The following is a 12988-nucleotide window of genomic DNA, read 5'->3' as shown; positions in this document are numbered from 1 at the left end:
TTTGGAAAAGTGAAGATTTTACTTGCAGAGATTCAGAAGCTGCAACAAACAAGTCTCCATCCATTGGAAGTAAAAGTAGGGAAGAAAAGGTTCCAAGCAATTTAAAAGCAAAATAAATAAGTTATATTACAAAACGAATTAAGTAACAAAAATTACATTAACAAAGGTACAGGATGTAGATTTTTCTTGAGCTGGGAACCATGCTGGCTACTGGCGTCTTCCAGGAAGGCAAGAGCAAAAGAGAGAGGGAGGAAGAAGCAAAGGCTGCTAGGAGTCTCTCCCATGTTAACGAGCTGATTTCCGGCTCCCGTTAACAATTTCATGCACACAGGTGTAAGTCAGTAACTGTATATTGCCGAAACAAATATAAAAATTGTCCAGTAGCACCTTAGAGACCAACTAAGTAGTTCTGGGTATAAGCTTTCGTGTGCATGCACACTTCTTCAGATATGAAGTATATTGCCAGTTTCTCCTCTCTGACAAGCAGATGTGTACATGGAAAGAACATACAAACATAGCATGTTAAGTCCCTCCCCCTCAAGAGTCCCATCTTGACCAAAAGCTCCTCACATGTAAAGGTTTGCTCAGTATGTCAGCTGTCTGATGGGACAATAAACTGGTTCCACAATTCCACTCTGGACATGTTCACAAATGTAGTGATATCTCACCCCAATGTGTTTTGTGCATGCCAGGAATTTATTGGTCCTTGACAGCTTTGTACTGCTGACCTATATCATCTGGATAGGTTCACATTTACTCGGTCCAAGGTCTGCAGTCTCACGGCGTGGTTTGAGCCACACATTAAGCAAAAGATTCCTGCGCTGGTCTAGATGACCCTCAGGATCCCTTCCAACCCTACAATTTTATGGTTCTATGAAAGAGCTTACTACTCTAGACAAGTTCATTAAAGAGGTGGCAGCAACGGCTGGAGGACTCCCAAGGAGAGGGGAGAGGAGATTAGACTGATGAAACACCCCGCAAGGGAGGGTGTTGGAAAAAGGGAAAGAGCCTGCCAGCTCTGCAGGCAAGGATTGACCTAACTGAGCTCCTGAGCCCCACAGGGGTGCCATAGAAAGAAGTTAGTTGGTCAAGGGAGTCATGGACCCAAAAAGGTTGAAAATCTCTGACCTACGTGTTACCTGAGCCACATTACCTGATGCTGCGGAGAGACGTTTGGACAAAAAGATTTACTTTCTCATACAGAGTTAGAACAATTGCCGATTGATACCAAGCACATAGGGACGCGGGTGGCGCTGTGGGTCAAACCACAGAGCCTAGGACTTGCCGATCAGAAGGTCGGCGGTTCAAATCCCCGCGACGGAGTGAGCTCCCGTTGCTCGGTCCCTGCTCCTGCCAACCTAGCAGTTCGAAAGCACATCAAAAGTGCAAGTAGATAAATAGGTATCGCTCTGGTGGGAAGGTAAACGGCATTTCCATGCGCTGCTCTGGTTCGCCAGAAGCGGCTTAGTCATGCTGGCCACATGACCCAGAAGCCGGCTCCCTTGGCCAGTAAAGCGAGATGAGCGCCGCAACCCCAGAGTCGGCCACGACTGGACCTAATGGTCAGGGTTCCCTTTACCTTTTTACCAAGCACATAAAAATTTGGTTAGATTCTACATCTGCCCTCATTCGCCTTTAAACAAATGTTCCCCATGAAAGCAGCTGGGCTAGTTTCAGAAGTTACAGCAAACAAGTCTCCATCCATTGGCGGTAAAAGCAATGAAGAAATGAAGAAAAGGTTCCAAACTGTTTGAAAAGAAAAGAAATTGGTTTTGTTACAAAAAAGGAACCATGTATTCTTTGTGTTGGCAAAGACGGGAACTATAGAAAACTCTTGTAGAAAGATTCATTCAAGCTGGGAGCCATGCCGGGTAATGGTGTCTTTCAGAAGTCGGAGAGAAAGAGAGAAGGAAAAAGAATGGCTGCTGGGAGCAGTTAACTAGAGCTCATTTCTGGCTCAGGTTAATGCTTTCATGCATAAAAGGATGAGTCAGTAACTGTATACTAGAAGGCATTTTGACATCCCATAAATTTACATGGTTTCTCGCATGTGGATTATTTGATGTTCGGAAAGGTTCCACCCAGCACACTGTTTCTCCCTTGTGTGGACTCTCTGATGTAAAGTAAGGCTACCGCTCCCTCGAAAGACGTTTCCACAGTCTGTGCAGATATATCTTTCCTCCGCTTTGTGGATTCTTTGATGTTTGGCAAGGGTTCCGCCATCCCGGAAGCTCTTTCCGCAGTTCAAGCATTTATATGGTTTCTCCCCTGTGTGGATTCGTTTATGTATACAAAGGGTCCAGCTAGCCCGGAAGCTCTTTCCGCACTCCATGCATTTATATGGTTTCTCCCCTGTGTGGATTCTTTGATGTTTGGCAAGGGTTCCTCTCATATCAAAGCTCTTCCCACACTCCAGACATTTATACTGCTTCTCTCCTGTGCAGGTTCTCTGATGTTCAGTAAAGGTTATGCTATCATGGAGGCCCTTTCCACAGTCCACCTGTCCGGAGTTACAGTGTTTCTCCCCTTTATGGATTATCTGATGAGAAATAAGATGTCCAAGTTGACTGAAACTCTTTCCACACTCCATGCATTTATATGGCTTCTCCCCTGTATGGGTTCTTTGATGGGCAATAAGACTTCCTCTTTGGCTGAAGCTCTTTCCGCACTCCATGCATTTATATGGTTTCTCTCCTGTGTGGGTTCTTCCATGTGCAGTAAGGGAACTGCTTGTACTGAAGCTCTTCCCACACTCTGTGCATTTGTACGGTTTCTCTCCTGTGTGACTTCTGCTATGTGTATTTAACTGTGATCTATACTGGAATATTTTCTCACACACTGGACACGTAATATTCTTATTATCTTTACAGTCTTCCGGAGGGGTCAGGAGTTCATGGACCTCAGCCCCCTGGGAAGCAGATTGCTTCTTCTGCCTAGGCTTTGATTGGTTCACCTTGTGCCTTTCTCTTTGATTTCCAAACATTTCTTTCCCCATATCATGTGTGGTTTTTTCTGACAACGTTATATATGGCACCTGATAATTCTCATTGTCCTGTCCATCACCTGCATGAGGAGGGGGCAGACAGAAAATGAAGATCCTGTAAAAAGCGCAAATCACTCTGAGTTTCTCCCTCAGTCATCAAACCACTCCATCTGCTCTAACCATTGAACCGCCCCATCTCTCCCCAACCACTTTCACTATCACCAAACCAACTCCATCCATTGCCAAAAACAAATCTATCCCTCTCAATCATCAAACCACTCCAACAATCAAATCATTCCACTAGTTACTTCTGCCATCACCAAAACAGTCCATCCATCACCAAAACACCAGTTCCATCCATCACCAACCCCAATTCCATACCAAAGCAACTATATATGAGCAACATCCATCCATCACCAAACCAGCTCCATCCACTCTACACAGAATGTACTACAAAAACACCAGGAGAAGATGAAAGTACTCATGGGAGTTCCAGTTCAGCAACATCTTGGAGACCACAAGGTTTCTCTCATCCATCTTCTATATCCAAGGACTTACCTGTCCTTTTCTTCTGGACCAACAACTCTTCTTTTTCTTCAAACCAGGTGAGGTCCAATTGGGACACCAGAGGCCCTTCTTAATGGGATAAGAAGAAAGCAAAAACTGTTATTGATGCCACCTGTGACTGCAAAAGGTCGAAGAAAATCTGAACCATGTATTCTCTTTTCAGCCCTCCATCTCATCTGCCAGGCTTCGGGGAGTCGGATCCCTCTCCCGGTGGCAGTAATTAAGCAGATCAAACGAAAAGAGTGCTCTTACCAGATAAGTTATTTAATAATCACAGCAAAAGACAAGGAATGCATATCATGCTAAAAAATGGCGTTGCTCCCAGTAAAGGTTTACCCCTTCTGTCCCCATTAATCTACCTCACTCCTACAACGGGTAATCTGAGCTTGTTGCCGTTGCGCTTTCTGTTCCATCACTTTCCAAGTCCATCTAGTCTTAGGGGAAGGGGGGCGTGGCGTCATAAATTATGTCCAAGGACTGAAATCTGCCAGCTGTCTCTCTCCTGTTCCTCACCCAGTATTTCCCAGCTTTCCCCCTCTGGGCTATGCCCCTCTGCAAACTACATCAATACTGTCCTCCTGCCCTTGGGAAGGTTCAGGAAAAGGGGGGGATTACACCATTCTTCCTCAGTCCAGTCCCTGACACCTTCTCAACCACCCAGATATTTGAAAGAAGACAAGCATATTGGAGAGCAATGCACAGACCTTAAAGCAGGCATTGGCAAACTCGGCCCTCCAGATGTTTTGGGACTACAACCCCCATCATCCCTAGCTAACAGGACCAGTGGTCAGGGATGATGGGAATTGTAGTCTCAAAACATCTGGAGGGCCGAGTTTGGGGGTGCCTACCTTAAAACCTCCATCTGGGGTCACCAAAGCCATTTGACCGTCATCCATTACTCCACCAGTCACTCCCACCATCGCCAAAGCACTCCATCCATCAACAAACCCTCTCAATCGTCAAACTCCACCCATGACCAGCCACTCCAGCCACTCTGCTTAGAATGAACTACAAAAATGCCAGGAGATGACGAAACCACTCATGGGAGTTGCATTACTGCAACAACTAGAAGACCATAGAGTTCCCCCATCCCTGCCCAATATCCAAAGACTTACCTGCCACTTCCTTCTGGACCAGCAGTTCTTCCTTTTCTTCAGGCCAGGAGATGAGGTCTGATTGGAGCATCAGAGGCCCTTCTTGACGGGATTAAAAAAGAAGCAAAAATTTTTATTGATGGCCCATGTGAGTGCAGAAGTTTATAATACTAATACTAATACTAATTTTATTTATACCCCACCCACTCCAGCCAAGACCGGGCTCAGGGCGGCTAACAACCAATAATAAAAACAAGTTGATTGAAATACAACTTAAAAAACAAGATTAAAATACAACATTAAAACATTAAAATGCAGCCTCATCACAGGAGGAGAAAGGAAAAAAGAAAGAGGGGGAGGGAATCAAATTGATTCCAAACCAATGGCCAGGCGGAACAACTCTGTCTTACAGGCCCTGCAGAAAGAAATCAGATCCTGCAGGGCCCTGGTCTCATGAGGCAGAGCGTTCCACCAGGCTGGAGCCAGTGTTGAAAAGGCCCTGGCTCTGGTTGAGGCTAATCTAACTTCCTTAGGGCCTGGGACCTCTAGGGTGTTGCTGTTTATGGACCTTAAGGTCCTCCGTGGGGCATACCGGGAGAGGCGGTCCCATAGGTACGAGGGCCCTAGGCTTTTTAGGTTCTAGATTTATAGAAAATCCAAACCATACTGTCTCTTTTCCATACCTCCACTCCAACCCAAAGGACCAGATATTCGAAACAGGACAGGAATAGGAGAGGGGGAGCACTAGATGGACCCCTAAACATCAGTCTGCTGTCACCAAAGCAACTCTATCTCCATCCATCACTGCACCATCCACTCCCACAATCACCAAACCACTCCATCTACCACCAAAGCAACCATAGCCATCCACCACTGACACCAACCACATCACCAAAGCAACTGTGGTTATAGCAACATCCATCCATCTCCAAACCAACTCCATTTATCCCCAATCGCTCCATCCACACTGTTATGGATTCTTCAGTCGAGATTGCTACATTGCAGTTAGTTGGACTAGATGACCCTCAGGGTCCCTTCCAACTCGACAATTCTGATTCTACGTCGAATGTACTACAAAAACATCAGGAGATGACGAAACCACACATGGGGATTCTGATTCAGCAACCTCCGAAAAGCCACAGGTTTCGCCGCTCTCCATCTTCTTCTCTACCCATGGACCCACCTGCCTCTCGTTTCTGGACCAACCACTCTTCCTTTTCTTCAAGCCAGGAGATGAGGTCCGATTGGGGCATCAGTGGCCCTTCTTCATGGAACAAAAAGAAAGAAAGCAAAAAGCGTTATTGACAGCACCCAGGACTGCAAAGGTTTGCAGAAAATCCAAACCATGTACAGAAGATGAACTGGTCAAGTCGGTAATGATACACTGGGCAAAGGATCTGGGACATAATATTCAGATGGCAGATTGGGAAAGGTTATGGAAAACAGAGCTGAAATTCACGGCATGTTTAACTTTGAAAGAAAATTATATTAAAAAGATGTACCGCTGGTATTTGACTCCTACCAAGCTGGCAAAAATGTATAGGACAAGTACAAATATCTGCTGGAAATGTAAAGAAAATGTGGCAGTGGACTGCAAGGGAGATGATATATAATGAAATGAAAAAAATATTTTAAATAACTTTTGTTGAAAAACCAGAAGCTTTTCCATTAGGAATTGCAGGTACCAACATCTCAAAGGACCGGAAAAGACTCTTTATGTATGGAACAACAGCCACCCGGATGCTGCTAGCCCAGAGATGGAAAGAAGACAAGGTCCCTACCAGAGAGGAATGGCAAACCAAGCTGATGGACTATGCCAAAATGGCAAAGCTGACAGGAAAACTCAGGAACCAAGAGGACAAAAGCTTTTCAAAAGAATGGGAAAAATTTATAAGCTATCTAAGAAACCACTTTAAGCAGATGGAAACATTGGCAGGATTTTGATTTCACTTGTAGTGTAACAATTACCATGGATAATATGGATTGATATAAAAGTTAAGAGTTTGGAAGATGATGTGGTTTTAAATGTTTAAAATAGGACTCTATGGAGGGGGTGGGGGAAAGTCCTCAGATTCTGAGAAATCTCTGTATATGGATATATATATATATATATATATATATATATATATATATATATATAACAATACGAGCAGAATCAATGACCAAATGCGTAGGTGAAAACTCAAGGGAAAATCTTCTTTAGCCCCAAATGACCTCACTAGGCACCTGAGCTGGGTGGCTCCTGTCTAATTTTGACTGCTAGCACAGGAAGGCTTGGCTTAGCCAGAACTGACCATGGACTTCCTATATGGAGAGAACGATAAGGAATTCAAGAAAGCGAGTGCAGAGGGATCTTTACCCAGAGAGGCCAAGTTCCTGTAATTATCCAGCATGACATCTTTGTAGAGTTCTTGTTGGCCTGAATTCAGCAAAGCCCACTCCATCCTGGTGAAATACACAGCCACCTCCTCAAAGGATACCAGACTCTGAAAAAAGGAAGAAATATCCATAATTCTGATGGTGCCTTTCCAAAAAAAAAAAGGAAAAAATGTTTGATGTTTTATCATGCTCTTAATATTCTGTTGGGAGCCGCCCAGGGCGGCTGGGGATACCCAGTCAGATGGGCGGGGTATAAATAATAAATTCTTATTATTCTTAAAACTATGCTTTCAAACAGACAAAGCAGGGCTCAGAGTCGGCGCCAGTCAGCTCCTCAGCTCCACTAGGGGGATCCCAATAAGAGGGGAGGGCTCACCATCTGTGCCAACCACCTATTTGGAACCTGTGGGCAGAGGCTCTGTGCCCCTGCTGTATGGAGTTACGTTTCTACTCTATTTCTACCATGCTGCCTCAAAAAACACCAACCTATTAAACAAATGAAGAAGCCACAGGAGGAGACCCCCAGACCCAATTACCTGAGCTGAAGGGAGGGCCATTCCTTTCACTTCATCCCAAAGAGGAGAGGACCTACGGCATTTTCGACTACCTGCAAAAGTGGCATGGAAAAGGTAGCAGGATAAAACATTTTGTTTTTCCCCTTCAAAATGTACGTGGAAGGAAGGTGGCGTGTGTTTGCTCAACTACTTTTTTAAGCTGGTTCTTGAACTGACTGGAAGCAGCTTGACCATTTTTCAAGCTCCTGAGGAAGGAATGTTTTACTCTGAAACACATCTGAGTTCTTTGTTAAGTCGTTTTGGGTCCTTTTTATGAGCAAAGCAGATAATAAATATAAACAGTTATGACTGAGCAACCACAGAGCAGCTCAGTGCTTGAAACGGACTAGATTGTTGTATGTTGTATATGTGATTGTAAAACTGTAATTTGAAAAAAACAAGTAATTAAATTAACGGGAAACCAAAAAACCTCACAACAGGGATCACAACTGGGAAGTGTTGCTGTTGTGCTCACAGCTCATGGCCTGCCCACAGGGATCTGCTTAGCCACCTCGAGAACAGGAAGCTGGGCTCGATGCACTTCCTGTGTTCTTTAGGAACCCACCTGCTTCTTTCTTCTGGACAAACTCCTCTTCCTCTTCTTCCAACCACGAGATGAGGCGAGGTTGAGGAAACAGAGGCCCTTCTTTGAGGGAAAAGCAGAAGATACATCATTGTTAGGGGTATGTTTTTCGTGGCTCTCTATTTTGAACCTGCTAATAAAAACAAGAATTGATGCTTTCGAATTATGGTGCTGGAGGAGACTCTTGAGAGTCCCATGGACTGCAAGAAGATCAAACCTCTCCATTCTGAAGGAAATCAGCTCTGAGTGCTCACTGGAAGGACAGATCCTGAAGCTGAGGCTCCAATACTTTGGCCACCTCATGAGAAGAGAAGACTCCCTGGAAAAGACCCTGATGTTGGGAAAGATGGAGGGCACAAGGAGAAGGGGACGACAGAGGACGAGATGGTTGGACAGTGTTCTCGAAGCTACCAGCATGAGTTTGACCAAACTGTGGGAGGCTGTGGAAGACAGGAGTGCCTGGCATGCTCTGGTCCAGGGGTCACGAAGAGTCGGACATGACTAAACAACAACAAATAAAAACATTTTTGTTTACGGCACTTTTTCCAGGCAAATAAGACAGTTGCCGTGTGTTTCAATCTGGTTTTTAGGGCAGTGTTGGTTTCAATCATTTTTGGAATGGTTTAAATACAGTCATACCTCAGGTTACAGACCCTTCAGGTTGCAGACCGCCAAACCCAGAAGTACCGGAACGGGTTACTTCTGGGTTTTGGTGGTTGTGCATGTGCAGGAGGGCTAAATTGCGCTTTGCACATAAGCACTGAATCGCAACCTGCACGTGTACAGACGCGCCACTGCGGGTTGCGAACATGCATCCCGCACTGATCGTGTTCGTAACCCGAGCGTCCACCATAGTTGTTTCTTTAGCTATTTTCCTGATAATTTTATTGCTTTATTCTTTCTGTAAACTGCTTTGAGGTTCTTTTTCTTTAATGTTTTAAGTGGTCAGTGGGTTTTGGGAAACAAACATACACATCTCTCAACCAAAGGATGCTTACCCAGAGAAGCCAATTCCTCATAATTCTCCAGCAGGACTTCCCTGTAGAGAGCCTTCTGAGCTGGACCCAGGAGCGCCCACTCGTCCTGGGTGAAATATACTGCCACTTCCTCAAAAGACACCAGAACCTGGAAGAAAATGGAAGGCAGTTCCTATCACACACACAAAACTGTGCGATGTAACATAAGCAGTCAAGTACAACACCTCCTGTTTCTTCCCTGTATGAATTCTTTAATGCAAGGTAAAGGAGCAACTGCCACTGAAGCGCTTTCCACATTCAAAACATTTGTAAGGTTTCTCCCCTGCATGAATTCAGTAAGGGCACCGTTGCAATGGAAGCTCTTTCCACACTCCCAGCATTTATAAGGTTCGTCCCCTCTGTGAGTTTGTTGATATCTAGTAAGTAGGCTGTTGCGAGTGAAGCTCTTTGCACATTCATAACATTTATAAGGTTTGTCCCGTGTGCACTCTTTGATGTGAAGTAAGAGTTGAGCGATAACCAAATCTACTTCCACACACTGTACAATCATACTTTTTCTCCTCTCTGTGAATTTGATTTTCACCACCCTGAGACGTACTTGATTTACCCTCTGGTTTCTGCTTTCGCCTCCCCTCTTGCCTGATGCCTCCATCTTGAAGCCTCAACTTCCTTTGCTCCGCCTGCTCTTTGGATTCTTTTGGTGACACTTCTGCCAGCATCCCTTCAACATCTCCTGGTGGAATAAAAAGGCAAACTGATAAAATGCTACAGATAGGTAGCCGTGTTGGTCTGCCATAGTCAAAACAAAAAGTTCCTTCCAGTAGCACCTTAAAGACCAACTAAGTTAGTTCTAGGTATGAGCATTCGTGTGCATGCACACTTCTTCAGATACACTGAAGTGTGCATGCACACTGAAGAAGTGTGCATGCACACGAAAGCTCATACCTAGAACTAACTTAGTTGGTCTTTAAGGTGCTACTGGAAGGAACTTTTTGTTTTGATAAAATGCTGAAGGAGCGTCTTCACCCCTATCATTCAGCCTGGACACTGAGATCCGAGGGTCTTCTGACGGTTCTCTCACTGTACAAAGTGAAGTTAGAGAAAACCAAGCAGAGGGCCTTCTTGGTAGTGGCACCCGCCCTGTGGAACGCCCTCCCGTCAGATGTCAAGGAAATAAATAAGGCCTCAGTAATACTGGACTTTAATGTGGACCTGAAGTTGGTTGTTTCTCTATTCTTTTTTACTACTTTTGCCCGGAATGCTCTTGCGGAAACTGCTGTACTTAACAGAAACATAATTTTTTGCCCTTGCAAGCGTAGCAGTTAGCAAAAGAAAAGTGCATGAAAGAGAGGATATTAAACAGCAGCCCTTGATGCAAGCGACTCCAAAATTTTGGTTTGGAGTGACAAACATTCATATACAGAACTTTAAGCTTTTGTTTTGCTTTGTTTTAGAGTGCCTTTGATTTTTGTATCATATTGTAGATTGCTTTGAGTTTACTTTTCATAAAAAGTGACTAAATGTAACTAATAATAATAATAATAAACACCTGCCACTTTGGGATTAAGCGTTGTATAAATCTCTTAAAAGCAGAAAATTGCAAACAGTACAGAGGCGGCCTTTTGTTTTTGGTCCCCCGTCCATAGTTGGAGCGCATATAAATGCTCCCTGCCCCGTTCCCCGTGTCAGTGATTGCACATCAATTGAATGCACCTAAGAGGGTCACTGCCTGTACCATGGGCCAATGTTTTAATCTGAACTATATTATAAGTAAACGTACTAAGAACATTAAGAATAATTGAAAGAGAGATGTCAAATTGCCAACATCAACTGCAGACTTCTGCTATTTATACAAGAACACAGAAATGAAGCTCAGAGTAGGCTTAAATGACAGTAAGACTAATGTTTTTGGAACGTTGTGAGGAGTGAAGCAAGGCTGCATTCTGCCTTCCACTCATTTCCACTTCTATATTAATCATTTGGTGCCATGTTTAGGCAATACAAACTCCCCGTGTCCAAGAATTAGGAACAGAAAGAACTCAATCTTGATGTATGCCGGTGATACAGTATTCCGCTCACTTTTCCGATCGGACCTCAAAAATAACTTGGAGGTGTTCAGCACATAGTGTAATCAAGAAAGCCTGCCAATAAATTAACATAAGGCCAAGATTATGATTTTCTGGCCAACAAGAGTATAAATGGTGCTTAGATCAGCAAGCTACAGAACAAATTTGCTCATTTAGGTACCTTGATATACCCTTTATTGAAAGCCTCTCTTGGAAGTGTCATATGGAGGCAGTGAAAGCCAAAGCACAGGAAACTACTGTGGCACAGAAAACTGAAAAGAAATATTGGCATGAATATATCTTAAATGTACAGCTTTGGTCCTTTAAATAGCAAGTAATAGTGCCGCTGTATTCTGCTCTGGTCAGACCTCACCTGGAGTACTGTGTCCAGTTCTGGGCACCACAGTTCAAGAAGGACACTGACAAACTGGAACGTGTCCAGAGGAGGGCAACCAAAATGGTCAAAGGCCTGGAAACGATGCCTTATGAGGAACGGCTAAGGGAGCTGGGCATGTTTAGCCTGGAGAAGAGGAGGTTAAGGGGTGATATGATAGCCATGTTCAAATATATCAAAGGATGTCACATAGAGGAGGGAGAAAGGTTGTTTTCTGCTGCTCCAGAGAAGCGGACACGGAGCAGTGGTTCCAAACTACAAGAAAGAAAGAAAATTCCACCTAAACATTAGGAAGAACTTCCTGACAGTGAGAGCTGTTCGACAGTGGAATTTGCTGCCAAGGAGTGTGGTGGAGTCTCCTTCTTTGGAGGTCTTTAAGCAGAGGCTTGACAACCATATGTCAGGAGTGCTCTGATGGTGTTTCCTGCTTGGCAGGGGCTTGGACTCGATGGCCCTTGTGGTCTCTTCCAACTCTAGGATTCTATGATTCTAAGTGTGCAAGTAATGGGGCTGGAGATGTCTTAGTCCCAGTTAAGAGTGTTAAGACTGTCAAATTTGCAGTCAAGAGAAAAGGACATTCTGTGGCAGCCCTTCAGGTTCCCTAGGAAGGGAAACTTACAATTCAAGGATGATCCATTCAAAGTCTCCCACTTCCCCTCCCAGGAGAAGACCACCTTTCCCCGTCGCCCAGGAGGGACGTGGCTCCATCCCTTTTGCGCCTCTTCCTCCTGGCATCCCCCTCCCTCTCACCCCCCAATTCCGCCCCTTGACCTGGCGGCTCCCCCCAGTTACCCGCCTCCAGCGCCTCTCCCAGGACGGACAGGCGCAGCCGCGCCAAGCAGCTGCCCCCACTTCCACCGGAACAGGAAGCGGAAGCTCCTCCTCTCCCGCCAGCCTTCCGTTCCGCTCTAGGAACGGCGGCAGCCCTGTCGCTGCTGTTAACCGTTTCGGAGCCTCTTGGTTGCTGCGTGCAGAGAGCGAGCGGAGGCTCCCACTTGTTCTCTTGGACTCCGAAGCGACAAAAATAACGTTTAGAAATAAAACTTCGTATACCAAAAAAAACACATCGCCTGTTTTTTTATGTGTTGAGGTGTGTGTGCACATCTGAAGGCAATCCTGTTGAGGAAAGTTTTTAATTTTGATGTTTTATCGTGTTTTTAATATTGTGTTGGGGAAAACCCAGCCAGATGGGCGGGATATAAATAAAGGATGATGATGATGATGATGATGATGATGCACGGCTCCAGCCAGCAGAGGGCAGGTGCAGAGACTTGCAGATCGCCTGGGGAAAATGCACTTTGCACTTTCCTAGGAATCCCACCAAAGCTCCTCCTCTTCCTCCCTCCTTCCTTCCCGCCCTTTCTCAATCTCTCTCTTTTTATGCAAGATCC

The 12988-nt window shown here is 44.9% G+C and overlaps 1 protein-coding gene across 5 annotated transcripts; it reads right to left on the bottom strand.

Annotated features, from left to right (window-relative positions):
* LOC307208555 (uncharacterized protein) lies at positions 1-12501 on the bottom strand. Of its 5 annotated transcripts, none has more exons than XM_079963253.1 (10): positions 12390-12501; positions 9736-9870; positions 9159-9285; positions 8143-8223; positions 7560-7630; positions 7004-7130; positions 5828-5908; positions 4666-4746; positions 3542-3619; positions 1-3063 (listed from the first exon to the last, which is right to left on the bottom strand). In XM_079963253.1, exons 2-10 carry the CDS (start codon positions 9787-9789, stop codon positions 2033-2035), a joined length of 1731 nt encoding a protein of 576 aa, XP_079819379.1. In that variant the 5' UTR covers positions 9790-9870; positions 12390-12501; the 3' UTR covers positions 1-2032. The 5 variants fall into 5 exon arrangements, with proteins under 5 accessions (XP_079819379.1, XP_079819383.1, XP_079819381.1 ...); XM_079963257.1 differs by having other exon boundaries at positions 9745-9870; XM_079963255.1 differs by having other exon boundaries at positions 12394-12470.
* Positions 12502-12988: the final 487 nt, after the last annotated feature.

The sequence above is a fragment of the Podarcis cretensis genome (assembly GCF_951804945.1).
Source record: "Podarcis cretensis genome assembly, chromosome: 2".
NCBI lineage: Eukaryota > Metazoa > Chordata > Lepidosauria > Squamata > Lacertidae > Podarcis > Podarcis cretensis.
This window is presented reverse-complemented; position numbering and strand designations above follow the sequence as displayed.